We start from the raw sequence: 24,799 nt of genomic DNA, 5'->3' as shown, positions 1-24,799 counted from the left end.
CTCTTGGTGATCATTATTTTAATAATGATCACCAATATATATATACTAGCTGTACCTGGCCATGCATTGCTGTGGCTCAGTCTGGTTAAATGGAAAAGAAAGAAAAGAGAAAGCGCACGTAGCGTGTGTTGCTTTTACATCCAACAGATGGCACTGTTTTTGAAACAAACATGTTTTTACCTATCTCAGGTGTGACATCTATATAATATAGGTATATAAAAATACGCACGTATTCGAATGCAATGTTGTGTCAAAATTTCAAAGCAATCGGTGAAGAACTTCCGGAGATTTAAGATTTTCAACAAATGAACATTTACATTTTTATTTATATAGATTCTTAATAATATTAAAAACACGAATCCCGGGTATGCACATAACATGGAATAGATAAAAAATGATCACCATGATAAAATCATAAACAAAGCTGTTTAATCTACAAAAGTATGAGCTTTCGTCGGCCACACTGCCGACATCGTCAGAGTATAAAATGCCCCTTTGAGAACAACACGGCTAATGCTAATGAGCGGACCAATGACCCGATCGAGGGTCAAGGCGCAGAGGCAGCCAGTCACATAAAAACAGACTCCCGTATCCAGCATTTTATACTCTGACGATGTCGGCAGTGTGGCCGATGAAAGCTCAGTACTTTTGTAGATGGGGCGTTGTCTTACCTGAACGCCTTTTCTCAGCATGATGATGTAGAATCCACCGGTGGGTAATCTCAGCCTTCCTGCTCAGTTGAGACTAAGTCAGAAATCTGCCACGCCTCCTTCTGAGTGGTCCTTGCCCAGTTTTTGACCAAGGCGAAGCAAAACATGATGAAGTCCGACGCGTTGGCTTCTCCTACTCTGACACAGACCCAGACAACCTTTAAGGGTGGGTGTGGATTTTACATCATCATGCTGAGAAAAGGCATTCAGGTAAGATAACGCCCATTCTCCAGCATGATGAGTGTAGAATCCACTGGTGGGACATACCAAAGCCGCTCATGTCCCTACAGGGGGGAACTAATCTCGGCTTGTGTCCCACCAAAAGGAACTACTTGTTGCAACACCCTCCAGCCAAATGAAGCATCCGCATAGGCAAATTTATCTAGCTTGTAATGTCTGATGAATGAAGAGGGAGAGGACCAAGTTGCTGCCCTGCAGATTTCTTCGATGGATGCCTGGGTAGCCCAGGCCGCTGACGTGGCCACACTGCGAGTGGAATGTGCGGTAATATGTCCGGGGACCGGTAGGGACTGAGAAAGATAGATATGGGCAATACATGCCCTAATCCATCTTCCAATGGTTGAAGAGGAAACTTTCTGACCCATGGAAGAAGGCTGGAAAGACACAAACAGGGCCTCTGACCTCCGAAAGGCAGAAATTCATTTTATATAGTAACGTAGGGCCCTGCGCACATCTAGCATGTGCCACTGTCTCTCCAGCCTGTGCACAGGATTGGGGCAAACGTTCGGGAGAACTATCTCCTGGTTCCTATGGGACCAGATATTGACCTTTGGGATGAATGCCAGGTCCAACCGAAGGACCACTCTATCTTCATAAAATGTACATAGGTCATTCCTAACCGAAAGGGCAGCCAGCTTCGAAATACGTCTGGTTGACGTGATTGCGATCAGAAATGCGACCTTTAGAGAAAGGAGTCTTAATGAAGACCTGATGGGTTCAAACCGAGACAAAATTAATGCTCGTAGTACCCATGGTAGGTCCCAAGAGGGGTAGCCGTGAACCGCCAGTGGTCTGGCGTTGGTCACCCCATTGAGAAAGGCACTTACTGCTGGGTGTTGTGCCGATGGAGTCATGTTGTCACAAGACAGCACTGTGGATAGAGTCGCTACCTATCTCCGAATGGCGTTGGATGCTAGCCCCTTGTCTATATCCTCTAAGAGATAGTCTAGGACATTTGGAAAGGTGACAGACAGAAGTTGGAGTTGGTGCTTAGTGCACCACAGGCAGAAGTTCCTCCATGTGCCATCATATATCCTATTGGTCGAGGGACACCTGGAAGCTTGGATCATTGAGCTCACCCTGGACAAATAGGATTGTCTAGCTAAATTTCTCCGCTCAAGTGCCAGGCGGCCAATTGGAGTCTCTGGGGATCCAGATGTTTAAAGACCCCCTGGCTGAGGGAGATATGGTGTGGAGGTACCCTCCATGGTGGAGAGATCGAAAGTTCCACCAGGTCGGCAAACCATGGCCGTCGCGGCCAGTGTGAGGCAACCAAGATGACCTCCACTTGCTCCTGGAGCAACTTGCGGATGGTTGCTGGTATTAACGGGAGTGGAGAAAATGCGTATAGCAGCCCCCTGGGCCACTCGCTGCAGAGGGTTCCATTCCTCCCGCCCGTGGGGACGAGTACCTGGTAAAGTACCTCGGCAGGTGTGAGTTGTTCGAAGATGCAAAGAGGTCTAACTGGGGCTGGCCGAATCTGCTCGTTATCTCCCTGAACTAAAGTGGGTCCAGTCTCCACTCTGAGTGGTCCGCTGTGGACTTGCTCAGGGAGTCCGCCTGACAGTTTGCCTCCCCCGATATATTCTCTGCTTTGATGGATCTTAGGTTGGCCTCTGCCCCAAGAGGCCAGGCTGTGTGCTTCGAGCATCACGGACTTCGATCGGGTCCCTCCCTGCCTGTTGATGTGTGCCTTTGCTGCCACATTGTCTGTCAGTATTAGAATGTGTTTGTCCACCACTAAGGTGGAGAAGTGTTGGAGTGCTAGGTGGATGGCCCTTAGTTCTAGCCAGTTTGTATTGTGGCTCAGGTCCGAACAGGACCATTGCCCCTGGACTAGGTTTGTCTGGAGATGAGCACCCCAGCTGAAGAGGCTGGCATCTATGGTCAGGATGAGCCTTGCAAGCTCTTTGAATAGAGACCCCTTGACCATTGCTGATGAGGTCCACCACAGAAGGGAAGACATCGTTTGATGTGGGACCCTCACCTTCCTGGTGGAAGCACTCATATTCCGCTTCTGGAAAGGTAGGAGAACTCATTGGAGACTTCTGGACTGTAGTCTGGCCCATGGGACAATCCCATGCAGGAGACCATCTTTCCCAGTAGTTGTGACAGTAGGACCAGAGGGACTACCCTCTCTCTCCGAACGCGGCGACAAGGGTTTGGTTGCTGTTCCGATATTCCTGGGAGAGGAAAACCTGGCATAGGTTTGAGTCTATAATCGTCCCTGGGTGGAGTAGGTGGTTTGAGGGGACCATGTGGCTCTTGTGGAAGTTCACGGAAATCCGTGAGCTTGAAGAGTCTTGATGGTGACATCTAGATCCGACTGGGCCGATCAGAGGGAGGAAGATCGGATCAGGATATCGTCCAGATAGCATTATACGCGCACCGGAATCATTCTCAGATGGGCGGCTAAGATCGGTAGGATCTTTGTGAACACCCGTGGGGGTGAGGAAAGGCCAAACGGGAGTGCCCTGTATGGGAAATGTCAATGCGCGTAACAAAACCTGAGGAATTTTTGGTGTTTGGGGAGAATAGGGACATGCAGATAGGTTTCTGTCAGGTCGATGGATGAAAGAAAATCCCCCTTCCTGACACTGGCCATGATGGACTTGAGGGTCTGCATCTTGAATCTTTGGTAGATTAAGAAGTGGTTTAGACCTTTCAAGTCTAAGATCACTCTCCAGCCCCCCGAGACCTTTGGCACCACGAACAGAATGGAGTAAACCCCCCCCCATCCCCTCAGCTCCGTGGGCACTGGCTCTATGGCCTCTATCTCCAGTAGGTAAGTTATGGCTCTGGACGTGAGTCCTGCCTTAGTGGCATTTCTTGTGTGGGACACGCTTTGAAATGTTCTGGAGGTATGGACAAGAACTCCAGGGAGAGGCCGTGTCATATGGTGTCTATCACCCATGCGTATGTGGTGGTCATCTCCCAAGTGTTGCTGGATAGGGACAGATGACCCCCTATGGGAGAGGAGTCCCTGGCGTCACTTGCTCCGTCTGTACAGACGGCCCCCCGAGCCCCAAAAGGGCCGTTTGGTTGTGTATTGGGCCCTGACTCTAGGGTTCTGGCAGTCCTGCTGGCGGTCCTGTCTAGGTGGAAAGGACCGAGAGCTTCAGGGCCAATCCCAGGACTGCCCAACCTGAAAGGGCTGTCTCCAATCCCAGGTGTAGCTAGAATGAAAGGGTTGCCTGCGGACCTCCTGTTAAGGTTTCTTGTCCATCCTCTTAGAGGGTTGCGCAAGCACTGTGCGCTTGTCTTTTCCCTCTATGAGATACAGTTCAAGGACTGGTCTGAAAAGATGCGTGCCACTATAAGGGGCGGTGGACAGCCGCCATTTAGATTTAAGGTCGGCTCGCCATTATTTTAACCAAAGTAGTCTATGGGACAAGACCGTGGCTACGACAGACCTTGCGGAATACCTGGCAGAGTGAAGCGATGCGTCCACCACGTAATGTGATGCTGCGAACATTTTCTCCAATATTTGGTGTGGTCGCACCTGATCAGGAGGAATGAGTTCCTGGAGCTCACATAATCACATGATGGACGACCTGGTGAAAAAAGATGCTGATGTAGCCACCTTGATTGCCCACGCTGATATTTGGTGAGCTCCGCGGAGGGAAAATTCAAATTTCTTTTCCTCCACCTTCAAGGCCTCTGCCATGTCTCCTGGAATGGTGGAGGTAGAAAACAAGGAAGTTAGGGGAGTGTCTATAATTGGTACTTCCAGGAGAGAAGAGAAGGATGAAGAAACATTGAAGTTTCTTCTCAGTCAGGCTGGGAGATGGTAGAGTGCCCAGTGAAGACCACTGCTTCTCCACCATGCTGCGGAAGAAAGATGGGCATGGGATTTGCTTTTCCTATACCACCGGTTCTGAGAAAAGAGGGTTCGAGTCCTGGGTGGTGCTGGTCGATGGCTTAGGCTCCTGTTCAGGAGTAAGACTGGCTGTGGTGCAGGCCTTAAGGAGCAGTGATCTAAATAGGGAAGGGTCAAAGAGGGCAGATATCGGGGATGGATCCACTACGGCCTCATCTTCTGACAGTGTCAAAATCCACAGAACCCTCCTCTCCTAAATGGGAGGATGTATCTGAGTTGCCAGAGCCAGGTAACTGGGCAGGGTCTGTTTGAGATAAGGATGGTGGGGGGAGGGGCATCTGCCAAGGTAATTGGCCCATGGAGGAAGCCTTGAATTGCGCAAAGGCCTGGTGCATAAAGGACTGAAATTGTTCCGGCCACATGCCCTGTTGGTCTGATGGAGGAATGCCAGCTGCCGCAGGGGTATATGTGGCTTCTGGGACTTGTGGTATTGGGGGAACAGGGAGAGGGGACCAACCTGTCCAGTTTCCCCCTGAGGAGACCATGCCCTAGTGGCATTCCGTGGAGGCGCAAATTGAAACTCAAATGGTGAGTGGACCAGTGGGAGGGGGGAACCAAGTCTGTCCCACTGGAAGTGAGCCTTTGAACTCTGGAGAACTCCCTCTCCAGCGCCTGATATCTCCTCGAGGCCTCCCTCTCAGCTGCCTTGGAGGGCTTCTTCGTGGGCGAGGCCTTTGCCTTAGATTTTTTCATTCCCCCCATTTCCAATTCAGATGATCTGCACTTTTTTTCTTTGGGGGGAACAGAAGAGCCCTGCGATGGCTGAGAGGCTGAACTGCCTGCCATTGCAATCTGGATATTCCGGAAAGGAGATATCCGGGGGGGGGATTAATATGCAGATCAGGTTGTCAGAGAGGTAAACCTCACGTTCTGAACAATAGCAATGGTAAACAGCCAGACAATTAACTAAAATTGTCTGTTAGGCCTTGCATCACAGAGCCACACCGGCTAAGAGGGACAGGTGGGGTCTGACCAAAATTCCCCCCCTCAAATATTGCTGTGACAATAAAATTAATATTACTGTCAATAATATGATAATAATAATAATTCAATATTATTAATAATTATAGTCTTAACGAAAAGGAAGTTGCGGACATGCTGGCTTCTAAATTTATGTCTGAGGCTTCTGCCGCCTTGTCCAGAGCCCCAAGACCTGTTTGTTAAGGTAGAAGCTGGGGCTGTGAAGGCCTCCAAATGGCTATAGCCTCAATGATTCAGAGTCCGAGAGATAGGCCTTTATCGAAGCAACATCCGGTATCTGGATACTTAGAATACGCCTCCCGATCCGTGCCTGTTACGGCAGGAGAAAGCCAAGTTTAAACTGGAAATGAAGGATAGTGAGGAGGCTTTCAAAATGGCGTCCGCGCGTTGTTAAGCACCTCAAAATGGCGTTCACGCCAAAATTAACTGCCATTAGCAGACGTTAGGGCCTTCCCAGCCCTCAGGAATCCCCAGGGAGTTAAACTGGCTGTTTGGGCTTCTCCCGTTGCCCTGAGGCGAAAGGGATTACACTTGCGGTTCGTTTGAAGAAGCTGCGCAGCCTCCGCTGCGATCTGGATTGCCAGCAATGTGCAAGAAACTTCCATGTGAGAGGAACACTCAGACGAGACTGTAAGGCCTGTCAGGGATTCCCCGGGGGAATCGCCCGGCAAGGCTAACCCTCGATCCGACAAATCAGCTGTAACGCGCAGCGGCGATGCGGTGAGTCCGACGGCTGTCGAAGAGCTTTAGATGGAGCCTGCAAGGCTCATTAGAGCCGAGGCTGCAGTCAGCTGCAAGCTGCCTCCTCACTTGTATCTAAGTCCCCAATTTGAATAACTTTGGAATTTGTATATTAAGCAGCCAAATTAATATTCAAATTTGTAAATTAAGTTAGTAGCCAAATTAATATTCAAATCTGTAAATTAAGTGAGAACTAACTAATTAATCTAATCCATTCAGAGGAGCCAAGTAATTTGCGTCCTGCTGAGCTAAGACTAAGTCAAAAACTGGGCAAGGACCACCCAGAAGGAGGCATGGCAGATTTCTGACTTAGTCTCAACTGAGCAGGAAGGCTGAGATTACCCACCGGTGGATTCTACACTCATCATGCTGGAAAATAAGCAGCTTTGTTTATGATTTTATCCTGGTGATCATTTTTTATCTATTCCATGATGTGTGTGTGTGTGTGTGTGTGTGTGTGTGTGTGTGTGTGTGTGTGTGTATGATTACAGTGACTTTCACATGGCTGATCAATTTTAAATCCATTAGAATTTCTGGATTGTCTTCAATGTCAGAACCATGAAGAGTACACTGGAATACAGATAGCCGTCGACTTACAACCACAACTGAGCCCAACATTTCTGTTGCTAAGTAAGACATTTGTTAAGTGAATTTTATTACCTTTCTTGCCACAGTTGTTAAGTGAATCACTGCAGTTGTTAAATTAGTGATGGGGTTGTTAAGTGAACTTGGCTTCTCCATTGACTTTGCTTGTCAGAAGGTTGCAAAATGTGGTCATATGACCTCAGGACACTTCAACTGTCATAAATATGAGTCAGTTGCCAAGCATCTGAATTTTGATCACATGACCATGGGGATGTTTCAATGGTTATAAGTGCGTAAGTCATTTTTTTCTGTGCTGTTGTAACTTTAAATGGTCACTAAATGAACTGTTGCAGGTTGAGGACTACCTGTATTCTAATATAAGCATTATTATAACATAAACATCAGCAGCCTTGTGCTTTTTTTTCCAGTATCCGATAAGACAGATGAAATTATTACAAAGTACACTAAGCCCCTAGTATTTAAACATTGAGAGAAATCAGCAAACTGCCAATCTGATCCTTAAAGTATTCCCCTAAGAAAGTAAGCAACTCCACCATAACTATGTCGTATAGGCTAAACTCCAATTTACTTATTCTGACACAATCTATCACTTCATGTAATTCATGTAGTCTATAAGAGCTGTCAAACTTTTCACCTGGATCTGATGTCAGAGATTAGTTGCACATTATATGAAGCACTTGTGTATTTATTTTAAGGATGAGTATAGTTTCCTTTATAATTATATATAAACCAACATTTTATAAATACTCACAGTCAAAGGATAGTCATCAGCACACCAAGTTTTGCTTTGTGTTCCAATAATTCTTACATGTGGAAAATAAAACTCTCCCATGTTGATAATCTCGTCTACGCTTGCCTGATAAAGCACGTTTCCAATCAGAATGAAGGCATTTGGAAAAAGAATAGCTATATCTTTGACTTGGTGAATCATGCCAGATGGTACGAGGTCTGGAGGAAATTTTATTTCTGTTACTTTTAAAAATCCATTGCTAGTGTAGAAGATACCATCAACTGTCACTATGGCAGCTGTTTTTGGATAACACGCACTCCATTCTATTATGGCATCACTACCAGCTGGAAGAGTGACAGAAACTCCTGTTTTTGTGCCTAATATATACATAGGCTGGGCAATAGTAAAAGGAATATCATGAACAAAACAATCCTGAAAAGTCACCGTTTTGTCAAGGACGATTGCCATGTTATCATTTGCTTGGCTAGGCACTTCAATCATCCATACTCTGAAAACAAACAAAAATATAATACAATTAGATATTATTTTTTATAAACAAAGTATTTGAATATGCTTTTCATCAATACGATTTATTCTCTAATTCTTTTTAATAATGTTTACCTATAAGCTTCAATTACTTCCCAATTAAATGCTGAAGTTAAGTTCTAAAAAGCAAATTTTGCTGAAGAATTCAATGAAAATAATAAATTGGTTAAATAGCAGTTTAATTTAACATTTCAATATATATATATTTCAATATCTGGAAGCAGATCTATACAAACATATTCTATCTATGTTACAGCTGTAGCTATGAAGTATATTGTGCTTATATTCTCAGTAGCACAGTGCTTGTGCTTATTAGATGGTTACTGAGCATTAATTCATTTTAGAATCATCACCAATCTATTGTATCACATGTACAAATAGGATTTCAGAGGAGCTCTTATCCAAATTATCAACAAATGTATATACAGTATTTGAGGAAATGCCCTCCTTGACAACCAAATGTCAATTAAATTCAAATTTGTTACAGTATTTTCACAATTTGTATCATTATGCAATGATGTAAATATACGTGAATCATCTGGACTGCTTTTGATATAGTGCACTTATTTATTGTTTTGGGTTTAAAGTCCAGATGCAAAGTTTGTATATTGTATGTAGAATCTGTTAAATGGATGTCTACTAACTTGAAGTTTTAGCTTATCAGTTCTATAACTGTAGCTATATAGACATAGCTGGCTAATTGGAAAAAGGGCATATTTATCATCTAACCATCAATCATGAACCTTACCAAATGGGAAGGAAATATGAATTTTCAGATACTATTTAATTGTAATATTGTTATTTAGCAACAACCCTTACTATTTTTCAGGCAAATCAAGGCTGCTGCTGATCGACAGTTAGCATCATCTGGTGGGCTACATGTTTGCTACCCCTTCCTTTGTCATTTCAAAAGCATTGCATTACTCTATAAAATGTAATTGAAAGAACAGTACCCATTATAAAATGATTTGCTGAAATATTCTGTTCTTCTAAATAATGTTCTAATGCGAGGTTCCTGTCCCAAATTCCAGAACTGCCAGCTAAGGGACCTAGAATACTATGAAATAAAAACATTTATTTTTAAGAGAAATTTTTTAAAAAATCCTTTCTGTTAAATATAATTTCATTTGCACGAAGTTCTACTTCTTAGCAAAGATGTTAACAATACAAAAATAATAATTATTAGTATGAAATTTGTATATTTTTATTGTGAGTTGACCAACCATACAATTTATCGTAAAACCATAAAACAATGCAATGTCACAGTCCGGAAAGTGACAAAGAATTCTAATATAATGGCTCAGAATGACTCAGAGAATGATCCTTTATAGAAGAGAATTTTTTAAAGATTATTTCTTAATAAAGTTATTTTTTCTACAATATTTAAACTGAAGGCCATAGAAAAAGAACAAATTACAAGCTCAAGAACAAGCCAAATATAAGTAGAAAATGGGTTTTGGAGTTCTTTCAAAAATAGCTTAGGTAGATGGTACGGAAAAGAAAAATAGGCTATTACTTGAAGAGGAAAAAAGTGAGTTTATGATATTTATTTATTAATGAAATTTACATGGCCTCCCATCTCTTATATAGTGGCTCTGGGCACTATATAACAAGTATTGGAACTAGGGTGGGATGTCACAAAAATTCCAAAATGCAATTGGCTGGAAAGATATGAAAGAAACTCATTTAATGATATAAGATTTACAAATTAATAAGCTGCAAGCATAACATGTAGAGTAGACTTTCTGAAAAACTCTGATTAGATGTGTATCAACTCAGGGAAAGGTAGTCCTGTAGTTTAGCATTCCCCAATCTTTGCAACTTGGAGGCCCGGTTAGGCGGGAGAGGGGAACTGGGCTAAATGAGTGGCAGATGGGCACCCACGTGCATGCACATGCAGCTCAACTGCACGTTGAGCTGTGCACCCATGTGTGTGCATGCCAGCCCATGGCCCAGTTGCAAATAGACTGTGGTCTGGTAGTGGGCCACAGCCCAGGGATTTAGAACCCTTGTTGTAAATAACCTGGTCCCATGCCACGTAGGGATTTTCAAGATGATAACTAGCACCTTGAATTCTACCAGAAGGAAACACCGCAGCTTGTACAATAGAAATGTAACGTACACACCAGTGTGTTTCGGATTATTTATAGCTTCGGAATGATCTTCAAGAACAGCCTAATGTAAAGCGTATTGCAGTAACCCAAAGCTGAATTGACAAGGCTCAAGTGACTGTGAGGAAAGCTCTAGAAAAGGTTGCAATTGATGAGCAAGTCAAATATGTATAAAGGCCAACTTAGCCCTCCCCATGCCCCAACTCTCCCCTAGGCAGAGGAGAAGCTACGTATTCCAAATGGCTGGGTGGCAGCACTCAGGTCCACTCCTGTCTCTCATATGAGGGAAGCAGAAAAGATCCAGCTACACCCAGCCCCCAATTCTCCAATTACCAGAATATGTAAAGGAGCCCAGATCATGCAAATGTCCTTAATTCAGGTGTTTGCCAGCCACAAGATAACCATCCTGCATCTCTGCCTTGGAATCTCCACTACCACATTAATCACAGGAAGTTTCAGTCCAGAGTTGTCCAAGATAGGCAACAGAACCCATCAAAATGGCTGCTATATCTTATGGCTGCTTGAGCAGCAGCTGCCAAATACAACACACCTGCCCTTCTCCCCAGGTATGCTGCCTTTCCACGTACCCAGTACAGCAAACGGCCCATCCACTGAAGGCTCCAATGGCCAAGATCCTGTAACCACGGCCAGTTCCTTGTTCTGTGCCAGCCCAATGTCTCTGTTTTCTCTGCAGCAGCAGACTCAAGATGGAGGATAGGAGTCCACTGCCGCTTATTCCTCTCATCCTCTGAAGCCCATTCCATGTCACTCATCAGCTGGAACAGACAGATGACTGGTAGCATCACCAAACTCTGCTGATTTCCAACCATTCTCCAAGGAACCCCCACAATAAAAGGCTACCAGCCAACATAGTTTTACTTAGCTCCCACTAGGGGGGATGGTGATGGAGGCTCCACTGGGCCTTTTCAGCCATTTGGTACACTGCCACTTCACTAGTTAACTGCATTGCTGCTATTCCCGTTCCTTCTCCTCCAGCCCAAATAACTGACACTATCATGGCTGGCCACCTATTGATCTGACTGGGACAACCAAACACCTCTGTACACTATACACAATAATAAGATGAGCCTACCAACAGGCATCCACCTTGGTGCTATGATGGAAAAAACAAAGAACACATAAAACCTTCTTTCACTGATAACGTTTCTCAGATTTTTTTCCTTCTTTTCTCTTTTACTTGAATTCTCCCTTTGATTTTGTTTCTCTCCATTAAATTTATAAAATCTAGTTCAGAACATATTTTTCAAGAAAAATCAATTAAATTACCATTCAATGGGACTGAAGTTATCTGTTTTCAGCTGCTATCCCCTGGAAATATTTTTGTGCAACAATTAAGAAAAAAAGATTTTTTTAATGTGTTTAATTGCCAAATAGTGCCATATTAATGAAACAGACAAAATAAGCAACTTGACCTTGCTTCTGAAAATCTGATAGCATTATATGTATACCATGTAAATTATAAGGCAAAATAAAATACCTACTATTGGTGGTGAAGTGGCAATGTTTAGCTTTTCCTTCTTGTCTGCATTTTCTGGATCATATAACCATAATTTTATAATCTGACAAAAAATAAAGATTAGTATTACAGAGGAAGAGCTTTTCATTTTCATGAAAAATGCTTTTTGAAATTTCTGTACTGATATATAATTATTAAAACAAGTAATTGTATTTGTTTAGTTAACAAGTTGAAATAATTTTATTACTATTAGAAAATAGATTAATTTTCCCAGAGTTAATGAGAAAGGGAGTGGGGTTGCTCTGCTTATATACTAATGTTCACGGTGTTCATGGATTTCACAACACAAAATACCTCATCACCAACAATCAACACCCAGACAATCAAAAGATTAATATCAAGATTAATAATAGAGCAATAATCAAGAAGTAAACAATATCCCAATCAAGAAACTATTAACTTAGACAAACAAGCTAACAGGAGACAACAGCCTAATCAAGGAACCACCAAGATACACTCTCACCAACCCTGATGGCAAGCCTCTAGTATATAAACAAAGAACAAATCCCACTCCCTTCTACCATTGATGATGTTACCTAGCTGGATAATAAAATGTCTGCAACAAAACAACCAAGGCTCATACAACCTTAACACTATCAACCACATATTTAAATAATTTAAACAGGGGCTTAAGCTGGAATGGGAGAAGTCTTCTACTTCAGTAAAAGATTTATGAGGTATATGCATGTAGTCCTTTACCAACTCTGAAAGTACAAAAGATGATAGGCAATGAGAATTAATAAGAAAGTCATGGCTTTTGCTAAAACACATGCTAATATTATCCAGAAACAGAGAGTGATTAATATTCTCTTTACATTTATTGCCTTATTTATAATGAACATATTTACCTGAGTTGGACCAGTATCCCGTAACCTTGAAAAAAAATACTCAGTTTACAAAAATGAAAACTTTCTACTGAAAATAGACAGTAGCATTTTCAATTCAGAAAAATAGATAACAAAGCCCTGGTTCTGAACGCTTGTATTCACAGATTTGGAGCTTAAAACAAATTATTTGTAATGTGTCAGTTTTTCAACTTTCCCAACTTAATTCTATTAGTAAAATAGACTCTGGAATCTATTATGACTCCTTTATTTTATGATTTACAAATAAAGATGCTTCTATCTCCTCTGGTGGATGCATTCATTAGGATATTCTTGGCTGCATGCACTAAGGATTATTTGTTGTATTATTATGGGTATCCTTTTAAATTTATATAGTCTGAAGATACCCTGCTGAATAACTTCCTCCAAAAGATGGCTGTTGAATGCAAGCCTGATATTTTCCTGATATTCTCAGCAAGTAACGGTAACAGTGATAATATCACTCTGTATGCTTCTCAATTACAATTGAGAATTATTACAATTATTCCATTCATTTATGAAAGGAATTTTCAAACAGGAAATTGAGATTTTTCTTCTACTCCTTGTCCATAGTGTTTGGGATGTTTGCCTCCATGCAAAATTCAATATCAATAGCCGTGGTGGCAAACCTATGGCACGCGTGAGCCCTCTCTGTGGGCACGCACACCATCATCCCAGTCCTAGGCCTTCAGCTGGGTTTTATAAAACCTTTTTGCTTTAGGCCTCCAGTGCCGTGTGCCAAAAAAAAAAAAAAAAAGTTCAATCAATCAATTTCAACTTCTAGCGGGAAAAAAAAAAGATCTCACAAAGTTGGAATTGATCGATTGAACTTTTTAGTCCCACTGTCACATGTTCCGACTAATGAAGCACTTCAAAGAACTTTCAGGAATGTTTCCTAAAATCTTTATTTCAAGAGCTACAGTTTTGCCGGTCACCATGATGGACTGGTTGACGCCAGAATCTGAACTTCCTTTCGCTGGCATCAAGCTTTCCTTGCTAAACCCCTCCCTTCTCATGCAGTCACTGGTCACATTATCCAATTAGTGAGAAGGTCAAAAGTTTACTTCCTCTTTCTTTCCCGGGCTTTTTCCCCCGCTCAGTCTAAGCTAAGTATTAACCCAATAAATGCCAGACAGTTTTGCATATTGTCAAGGCAAGAATATACAGTATTTGCAGCATTGACACCCACTCAGTCTGGCATTATCACCGCAGCCACGCCCACCTAATGGGCCACACCACCCGGCACCCGTCAATACATAAGTGGGTTTTGGGTTGCAGTTTGGGCACTCGGTCTCTAGAAGGTTCGCCATCACTGATCTATAGTATCTAAAATCCCTGGGAGAGATCATTTAGAAATCTGGACTGAGATATTGTTAGTATGGGATATCAGACTATTCTGCCTCTACATTTTTCTAAACAAAGAAAATGATATATCTTTTACAACAGAGTCAATCAGATCATGAATGAATATTTACTTCGAAAAATCTCCTAGTATCTGCCAGCTGCACCAGAAAAAGGCTACAAAAAGTCTCTGCTGTGGAAGTATGCAGAATATATATGCTAAACAAAGTAATATATGTTACCATTTTCTTTACTGAGTAAACCTAAGAGTACAAAAGAGAGAGAAATAAAGATACAAAAGGCAGAATGAAAAATAGAACATAAATAAAAACCATTAAGGAGAATTTGGTACATATTCTCCCATTTCGTTCCATTTTTCCCCCAACCACAACCATTACAGGTAGTCCTTGACTTACAGTCATGTAGTGATTGTTCAAAGTTATGACATAGCTGAAAAAGGTGATTTATGATCCAGATCAGAAATTCTTATGGTTGCCCATCACGTAACTGCACTTCAGTTGTATGGCAACACGGTTGCTTTAATGACTGATTGTGGCATCCCAAGGTCATGTGACTATTTTATGACAATTTTGCCAAAAAAACGGCACTACCAGTTTTCACTAAAACAACGCACATAGCAAACAAAGGCTTTGCATTTACAATTGCTGCATTTGCTTAACAAACCAATGTGCAATTATGACCACTGCAAAAAAGTTGTAAAATCTGGATAGTCCATGACCAACCTTTTACAACTGTCACAGCATGCAGCTGTAATATGCAGGCTCTATTACTCTTGTATGTTGAGGATTGCCTCTACTTCAATATTTAAATTGCTTTTTAATATTTGATATTAAACATTGGAAATGTTCACTTCAAGCTGACCATAAAAGGAAAATTGGTACACATTTTATTATTGATAATAAATAACTTTGTCAGTAAGTTATAAGATGAGCATATTATGTCATAATAAATGTTGGACATTCTAGCTGCTGGCTTAGAAACCAGGAGCTGGTGAGTTCTAGGCCTTCTTTAAGCCTGAAGGCTGACTGGGGACTTTGGGCCAGATACTCTCTCTCAGCCCACCCTGCCTCATAGAGTTGTTGTAGTGAAAACAGGAGGCAGGCTTATTTGTCATATTCACCATCTTGAGTGAACCAAATGCATATTAAAAAGGTAGAAAAATATAATAACAATAATCTGGTAAATAATAACAATGAATCATACTCTACACCTGTAGTGGTGAACCTATGGCACGAGTACCAGAAGTGGCACTCAGAGCCCTCTCTGTGAGCACTCATGCCATGGCCCCAGACCCACTCCCCCCGTGGCCCCCTCCTCACCAGTAGCCCCCTCCGGAGGAGAGCCACCCCCAAGCACAGCCGACGCAGAGCAGTGCAGCCATGGCAGCTGGGCAGCAGGGACAAGATGCCTTGTGCCCCATCGCACGCAGATGATGCTGAGGGGTACGGGCGGAGGGCATGGGCACCATGGTGCTACTGGGCCCCCTGGGGAATCTGCGGCAGGCCGTGGAGGCAGTGAATGGCCCTGTGGATGGGCGGGGCCAGGATGGGGGCAGAGCGTGGGTGGAACGGGAGTGGAGTGGGGGCAGGCGGAGCCAGTTTTTGGGCACTAAAAAGTTCGCCATCACTGCCTTACACTCTCACAGCAATGTTGAGACTCTACTTTCCAAAGAAAATAGGTGGGTGTGGAATGCTGCAAATACATCAGGTGACTGAAGAAGAAAAAAGAGCTTTGGAAGAATATCTGGAGATGCACTGAAGCTAGTATATCTGGAAGGCTTACTGAATGTTGGAGAGACCAAAATGGCCTACAAGAAGGACTAAATGAAGAACAGAAAAGTGGCACGGGAAGATAAGGTATTACATGGCCAATACATTAAATAATAACCAGTAAAGCAGATATCAAGACCTGACAATGGCTAAGAGCAGGAGTACAGAACAAAGAGACAGAGAGGTGCACAAGATCAAGCCTTAAGAACAATGGCATACAAAGCCAGAATTGAGAAGACAGCTACAGACAGTAAATAGTACTTCTGCAAGGAAGCTAAAGAAACAGTGGCTCATTTAGTTAACTGCTGCAAGAAGGTCACACAGATCTTGTTGCTGACTACAGACAAGCTCACAAAGATCTTGATGTTCACCACAAACAATAGCATGATAAAATAGCAAAAATGGTGCTGGAAGATCTGCAAGAAATACTATTTGCCTGCAATTAAGAACTAGTGGGACCACAAAATAGACTAAGTAATAAAAAAATGAAGAAGCTAAAGTGCTCTGGGTCTTTAGAATTCAAACAGACAAGAACCTGGCACAAAACACCCCAGATTAAACCATTATTGATAAGAATGACAACAAAGTCAGGATAGTAGGAAAGTCTGGATAAAGGAACAGCAGAACAAAAGAGAAAGAAGTGGAGAAAATAAATACAAAATACAAAGACCTACAAATAAAAACAGAACTGTGCAAAGAAAGCAAAGATAGTATCAGTAATGCTAAGATGCATAGGTGCAATCTCAAAACTTCTGGAGCACCACTTGAATACCATTGGTATTGACAAAATCTCTATCAGTCAATTGCAAAAGACAGCTTTACTTGGAATAGCTTACATACTACAATGATACCTTAAATATTTTTAAACAATATCATCTGTCTATCCCAGGTCCTTGGCAAGTATTCAATACATGGACAAAAATGCCAAATCCAATCTAAACATCTGGCTGGTCATGTGACAAACCATAATGATAATGCCATAAAGAAGGAAAATTGTATCATGTGTGGCAGTGATGCAATCCTCCCCTCAAAATCAGGACCTCCATGGGAATTTTTATGGAGATTCTCAGTCCTCCAGATCATGGCTGTCCCAAAGGTACTTTTTCAAAAGGCAACTGGACTTTGTTTTTTTCTTTGAAGAGGTTTCACGTCTCGTCCAAGAAAGTGGATTAGAAAGTGAGGTTTGCAGGTTTATTATCCTTTAAAGGGGTCCACCACAGTTGTAAGAGCAAGATAACTGATCCTGTTGACTCAAACTCATAGAAAACCAATATCTGCCTATCTCAGGTCCTTGGGAAGTATTTGATACATGGACAAAAATGCCAAATCCAGTCTAAACATCTAGCTGGTCATATGACAAACCATAATGCTAATGCTATAATAAAGAAAAAAGACAGATAGCATCAATTGACTGATAAGTAGCAGCTATCGAGAGCACATGGTGATTGTGGTGATTGCCCATCCTTACCATATCCAGAAAGATTCCAAGTAACCAGTCTACTCACCAGTTCTTTGGTCTTTTGAAAAAAGAGTCTTTTGGGGGGAGGAATTAAGATGAAGACCCAGTTGGAATAGTCAACAATTCTGAGGGCTTCCTTGATCTGTTTTAATTTTTTTTGTTTTCCATCTTTACTGGTAGGCAAACCTTCAGCCTGATGGTATAGGGTTCTAATCACTCCCATTTTATGTTCCAATGGGTGGTGAGAATCAAAATGTAAAAACTGATCTCTGTGTGGGGGTTTTCTATAAACTTCAGTGAAGGCTTCTTCCTTAATGTGTACTGCACAATCCAGGAAGGCCAGACTATTTTCCTTAAAATCTTCCTGAGTGAATTCAATTTATCTGTCCACAGAGTTGATGTGTTTGGTGAAACCTCCACTTCATGTGTTTTAATCTTAACCCAGGTATCATCCATTCCAGTGATGGGTGGAAATCCTGTGAAGTGTTTAGGCTTTAGTTTCTACCTCCCAATGTAGAGATTGGCCAAAATGCAGAACACAGTTGAACACAGTCATTTTTTCACTACTTTGGTAGCTTCAGTTGTTGGAATGTAGGTGAAGAGTGAAGTCACAGCATAAAAAAATCATAGTCTTGTTCAGATCCAGATCTTGAACTATACATTAATTCTATTAGAAGTAAAATGAAAGAATATAAAGCTGATTTATTGATCAAGGTTAAAATAAAACTGTTTTGCAATGTTCTGGCAACACTTTTTGGACTTTTTGCTGATACCTTGTTTGAAAACTTGATGTTTTATAAATTTGCTTACAGATGAAGAGATATCTGTTTAATCTTACAAGAGTGGAGAGTTATTAAATTTATTTGTATTTGTTGTGATGAAGATTGGAAGTAATTTCTTTATGTATTTCTGTTCTTTTTCTTTATTATGTTATTTTTTTCCTGTAGTTTTTTCTATTTTTTGTTCTTTTTCTAAGTTTAGTTTGTATTAATTTTTATTACTATAATTAAAATTTTTAATAAAATATATTTTAAAAACCAAAAAGCATTGAAAACAAGTATATTGCAATATTCAGAAAATAAATAAAAAATTGAACTGAAAATAATTGTAAATATTTTGATGCTTTTGCCAACTGCAAAAAATTTGATAGCATAGACCAAGGGTGTCAAACTGCCGGCCCATGGACCAGATGCATCACTCCAAAACTGCGCCCATCCCATTGCCAGCAATGGGGGAAAAGTCGCAATATGTCACAACACGTCATGTGACGTTGCGAGTTTGACACCTGTGACATAGACTAATAAATGAATGTCAATTGACTTGCCTGCATGTGCTGTGTTCATAATGAGGGATGAAAGACAAATCCTTATACTGAAGTACATATAAAAGCTTGTGTTGTTTTTAATCTACACATGCTTTTTACCATCCAACAGATTTTTATAAATAATGTAAAGCATACAAACAAGATATTGTTGAATTTCTTTCTGAAAGCAAACATAATTAAATATTTAAGAAATTATATACTATTAAAGTGTTTCCTAAAAGGTAGGAAGATTCTAATTATGGAGTGTGTGGGTCCATATATGAATTTTATTTAATAAATATCTAATGCAAATATCTAAGAAGAGTTTAAAGTCCATATTTGAAAATGCATTTAATTTACTGTATATGTTCAGCAGGTCAGCGGTTCAAACCTCACCAGCTCAAGGTTGACTCAACCTTCCATCCTTCCGAGGTAGGTAAAATGAGGACCCAGATTGTTGGGGGCAATGTAAATATATATATACATTGCTTACTGGTGTACACCGCTTAGAGAGTGCTTGCACTTAAAGCGGTATATAAGTCTCATAAATAAATAAAATAAATAAATGTTTATTGAATTTGCTACTATTAAAGTTCTTTTCGTAATATTTTGAGATTTGTTCTACAATAGTTTATATTTTATATTTTCATATTCCATTTTGTAATTTAAAACCTGGATTAATAATTGTTGTTGATGGAGTTCACCTCTGCAGAGGGAGGGACTGGTTTCCTGGGATAGCATTAAGATAACAGGAAGTGATAGCATCACTTTATACTCTTTATTTGTACACTTTATACACTTTATTTGTGAGACCACACTTGGAATAATGCAGCTAGTTCTGGTCATCATGATTCAAGAAAGATGCTGATGCTCTAGAACAGGGGTGTCAAACTCGCAACATCACGTGATGTGTTGCGATGTATCGTGACTTTTTTCCATTGCCTGCAATGAGGTGGACGCAGTTTGACACCCCTGCTCTAGAAAGAGGGCAGAGAAGAACAACAAAGGTGATAAGGCAGTGTTTCTCAACCTTGGCAACTTTACGATGTGTGGACTTCAACTCCCAGAATTCTCCAGCTAGCTTTGCTAGCTGGAGAATTTTGGGAGTTGAAGTCCACACATCGTAAAGTTGCCACGGTTGAGAAACATGTGATAAGGGCTCTTGAGGCTAAATGATATGATGAATGGCTAACGGCTGTCACAAGGAAGAGGGCATTGATTTATTCTCCATAGCAGCTGAGTGCAAGATAAGAAGCAGTGGGTGGAACCTCATCAGAAGAGTTTCAATCTGGAAATAAGGAGGAATTTCCCAACAGGGAGAATGATTAATCAGTGGAACAGCTTGCCTCCTGGAGTTGTAGGTGCTCCATTGCTGGAGATTTTAAAGAAAAGATTGGATAACCATTTGTTTGCGATGGTATAAGGATTCCTGCCTTAGACAGGGGGATGGACTAGAAGATCTCCAAGGTCCCTTCCAGCCTTATGATTCAATGATTCAAGGAACAACAAAGGAAAACAGTAGAGCTCAAATATCAGGATGGTGTTTATAGTGAAATATTGCCTGAATTTTTAATCTTTCAGCAAGAACAATAAAAAATGAAAATAAAAAGGAAAAAAACGTTAACATAGGTTTATATATAGGATCTTCAAGGATTTAAACTCCGGCAAGTATTATTAATTGGTATTCATTCATTGTTAACCCTAATAATTGAGAGACCTCCATATATCAACTCATTTCCTAAAAGTCTGGAGTTATACAGGGGCAGCAAGTTCTTTTTCAATAGATTTCTTATAAGTAGCTTGTAAAGCAGAGCACTTCTTGTAGTGAAGGTTCTCTAAAAATGTAGTACCAGTATCACCAAGCAGCTGAATGAAAATACCTTCCATGCTAAAACACATTTTGCTCATGCTGAATGTGCACTTATTTGGAAAGGGTGTTCATGAAGCAGATAAAGCTTTGAGGTTGGTAGCTGAAAATTTATTATGGAAAAGACCAAACAGATGATTGCAGAATTCATTGAAAGAGACTCCCAAAGCATCAAGACTTTGGAAAGAAACTAAAGACCCACTAGAAAATTGGTAGGTTCCAGGAGGAACTGAAGCAACTGAAGACTCCATGAAGAGGAACAGTGGCTGAGTATTGAAGCAATAGCTTCAACCATGGTCTGAGTGCCAAGTAACATGAGGACAAGATATCAAGAGACACTGGCTTGTTTAACCAATAATAAGTGGAATTACCAACAGAGATACCAATTCTCCTGTCAACAGCAGAGAAACTATAGCAATCAAAGAGAAGAGAGACCAAATGACGATTCTGTTGGACAGTAAACTCCAAACAAGGAAGTCCACCAGCTGAGATGTTGCAATGGTAGCTAAACCTGCCAGAGCTATGAGTAGCTAACTGGCAATAAGGCGAAGATAGAGAGAAATCATCTATTGGTGTCTCTACATGTATCCCCATACACCAGCAGCCTGTTAGTGATGTTCATTGCAAGAGGAGATGAGCAAGAAAGAGGAAGAAAGCTAATTAGTATATCCCATGGTAAGGTAACTCAAAAGAGGGGCAAGTCTGCATCCTCATTTAGCTTTCTGTAAGAAAAAAAGGACAGAAATTCTCATTTTGAATCTCTTGTCAACTCTCTAAAGAAAAATGGCCTCTGATGGAGGGAGGGAGGGTTAGAGAAGTTTCTGCTTCTCATAGAAAAGTTCTGGGAAGACATCCAAGGTCAAACCATCTGGTTAAACAAAATGCCAGGTGCTGTGTTGGAATGATGCCCAGAGGGTAAAACTAAAAACTGGAGATCTAGTTAGAAAAGAAAGGAGCATGAAAGAAGGCAATATCTTTCCTTCATCACATTTTTTTGTTAAGCCTAGAAAGGCACTTCTATATATTTGAAACAAATACATGAAAATGAAAAATGTAGGTAAACTATGTATTCAATGGTAGTTAGCAGCACTAATTCAATTCTCCTAGTGACAGAAGTAACATTCAACTAAAATGTAATTAAAAATAACAATAACTAGTTTTCATATTGGACCATTATGGGAATAGTTAAGATTTCTTACAATGGTTTCAGTTAGTCCTAAATAACAAATATATTTTCTCACTCGTAAGTATATTTTTTTTCTTCTATTCAGTCATGTCTGATTCTTGGAGACTGCCTGGAGATGTCCCTGCAGTTTTCTTGGTAAGATTTTTCAGAATTGGTTTACTATTGCCTTCTTTCTAGGGATGGGAGAAAGTGACTGTCCCAAATGACCCAGTTGGCTTTGGGCCCAAAGCAGAAACCCAACTCCTATTTTCTAGCCTGATGCCATTGACCATTAAGGAGAGATTTCTTTCAATGTTTTCAGTTAGTCCTAAATACCAAATTTATATTCCCACTCATAAGTGCTACTATATGACATTTATAAACATAAATCTGATTTAGGCTGCAAAGAAAAAGTATTAAATATGTTATCTTGAAGTGATTGATTTTTAAGCAGTCTGTTGAAGTCAGCAAAATTGCTAATGGGTAAAAAATACAGTTGCAGAACTCTAGCTTCAAAACAGCAGCCATAGTTGAAGATATATAAATAGAAAGTTCAGTTGTGTGGGTGCTTTTTACCTGTTTTCATCTTGATAAATGTACCATGAGAAACAATTCACATCTGCATTGATAGATAAGTAGCGTTCCTCATCATCAGATGCCTATAAAAGGGAAAATACGAATTATTTCTTTTTTTCATAGTATCACAGTTATTCAAGAAGTTTCTTATGCATAGCTATGGGTATAGTTTTACATATTTGTAAAAATAACTGGCTTAGATGAAGGTATAAAATACAAAATAATACTTGCATATGATGCAAAACCTGAAGAAGTGACCAATCCAAGAAAAATTCAAAAAGTCGTAACAGGCTAGAATATAAAACCAAAACAAATCAGAGAACAATTTAGGGTTTTATAATAAATATGGGGAAGAATTACGTTGGGAGCAAAACATCTGAAAATATTCTAAATTCTGCTTCTTATGGCTAGTGGTTGGTGGCTTGAGGGCACTCCCTTCCCCTTGCTAACCTTTTAGCATCTTTAGATGCTAAATCTTTAGAATTTTTTAATTTGATTCTTACTTTTAACTTGTAAATTTAACCTTATTATTTATTTTGTTTTTAACAGTGCTTTTAGTCATGATTTTATGTTATCACAAAGTCTAGTCAAAACCTAGTACTACTGATTACGTCTTGGGAGAGTGGAAAATTTTTTATGTATGGTCATAACTGGTGAAAAATAAAATGAGAGTGGGGAGTTTCTACAGAATGCTGCACTTCATCTCTGGGCCAGCAGCAAAGCTAACCTAACCCTAAATTCCAGCGTTGTTTTGATCAAAAACTAATCCCTTTCATTGTCAATGCTGATTGGATTTAACTAGAACACCTACATCTCTTTCACAACAACAACAACAATAATCCTGCTCAGGCAGGAAACCCTACACCATTACAGACAAATGGTTGTCCAGTCTCTTCTCAAATACTTCCAGTGTTGGAGCATTCACTGCTTCTGAAGGCAGGTTGTTCCACTGGTTAATTGTTCTAACTGTCAGGAAGTTTCTCCTTAGTTCTAGGTTGCTTCTCTCCTTGATTAGTTTCCATTCGTTGCTTCTTGTCCTGCCTTTAGGCGCTTTGGATAATAGCTTGACTCCCTCTTCTTTGTGGCAGCCCCTGAGATATTGGAACACTGCTATCATGTCACTCCTCGTCCTTCTCTTTATGAAACTAGACATACCCAGTTCCAGCAACTGTTCCTTATATGTTTTAGCCTTCAGTCCCCTAATCATCTTTGTTGCTCTTCTCTGTACTCTGTACTGTCTCAACATCTTTTTTACATCGTGGTGACCAAAATTGGATGCAGTATTCCAAGTACTCCAATGCCAGATAGAATTTGTCTATAATCTTTAGGTGGAGAACTTATATTCTTCTGTACCTGCTCCCCAGACCTTGTATCTCCACCATGATCCTCCAAATATTGGAGGTGATGTGCATCATCTGCAGTTCTGCTTTCTGTAGCTGAGCCACTATTTTATTTGTCATTTTATTTCTTAATACGTTACATACAGTATGAGATTACCAGCTGAATCAGGTGTGTGAAACTACTTGATTAATTCACATTGAACACCTGACTGTCCAAAGCAAACATCTCAACCATGTAAAAGTTAGTGGGTGTTGGCAACCTGTTTGTAATTGACAACCTGTAGATCCAGACTCTACATCATGCCATTCATGAAATCTGTCTACATTCTGATTACTGAGTGGAAGGGGAAAAGTGGGGTAGGTAAGACTGGGAGAAGAACTGCTATGTATTCTGCTATTTGAGTTTTCTCTATCTGCTCTTAAAAGATGAAAGTTGGGGTTACTTTTTCAAGTGCATCAGCCATGATGTGTTTTCCTGCTTACTCACATATTTTCTGCAATGAATGCATAACTTGATCTGCTGCCATTTCAAAATGATCCCACTTAATGCTGCTTGGCTTTGTTGCAACTTATTCAAAAATGTTGCTTGACCTGGGCTATCTCCTCTTTCACTGGAATAAGGGAACATAGGTGGGAACACTGGATGTTTCCACTTCTGTTTCCTTGTGCCAACAGTGGAAATGTTGCAGTTCACTCTTTAGATAGAACTATTACCATTGTTGTTTCCAAAAAGATGCATATCCTCCATCACTAGTTCTACCGTGTCAGTAAAAAGAACTTCAAGCTCAAATAATAAAGTTGTAAAGTTGTCCTCCCCTTCTTTTGTAGCATGAATTTGTGATTGCCAATTCTGTAGCATTGAAATGGTGAGATTCATAACCTACTACTGCCTGCTTTCTCTGAATAAAGCAGATATCTTTTAATAAGATACTCGGGACTATCTCAGCCACCAAATAATGGCCATTTATTTTTGAGGACAGCAGAACTTTGTTAGCCATTATAATAAATAAATA

General features: G+C 40.6%; 1 protein-coding gene across 4 annotated transcripts in view; it reads right to left on the bottom strand.

Moving 5' to 3' along the window:
• Positions 1-24,799, bottom strand: part of CATSPERE (catsper channel auxiliary subunit epsilon) — a 70,216-nt gene that overhangs the window by 38,064 nt on the left and 7,353 nt on the right. For all 4 annotated transcript variants that reach the window (XM_039369121.1, XM_039369122.1, XM_039369123.1 and 1 more), the window contains exons 5-10: positions 22,447-22,529; positions 12,931-12,955; positions 12,048-12,125; positions 11,133-11,321; positions 9,388-9,491; positions 7,910-8,396 (exon numbers count right to left, since the gene is read on the bottom strand). In XM_039369121.1, the coding sequence (XP_039225055.1) occupies positions 7,910-8,396; positions 9,388-9,491; positions 11,133-11,321; positions 12,048-12,125; positions 12,931-12,955; positions 22,447-22,529 (966 nt within the window). The remainder of the gene's footprint in view (positions 1-7,909; positions 8,397-9,387; positions 9,492-11,132; positions 11,322-12,047; positions 12,126-12,930; positions 12,956-22,446; positions 22,530-24,799) is intronic.

The sequence above is a fragment of the Crotalus tigris genome, unplaced genomic scaffold, assembly GCF_016545835.1.
Source record: "Crotalus tigris isolate CLP2741 ecotype Arizona unplaced genomic scaffold, ASM1654583v1 scf7180000020974.397596, whole genome shotgun sequence".
NCBI lineage: Eukaryota > Metazoa > Chordata > Lepidosauria > Squamata > Viperidae > Crotalus > Crotalus tigris.
Note: the sequence above shows the minus strand (reverse complement) of the source record. Positions and strands in the feature narration are given on the sequence as shown.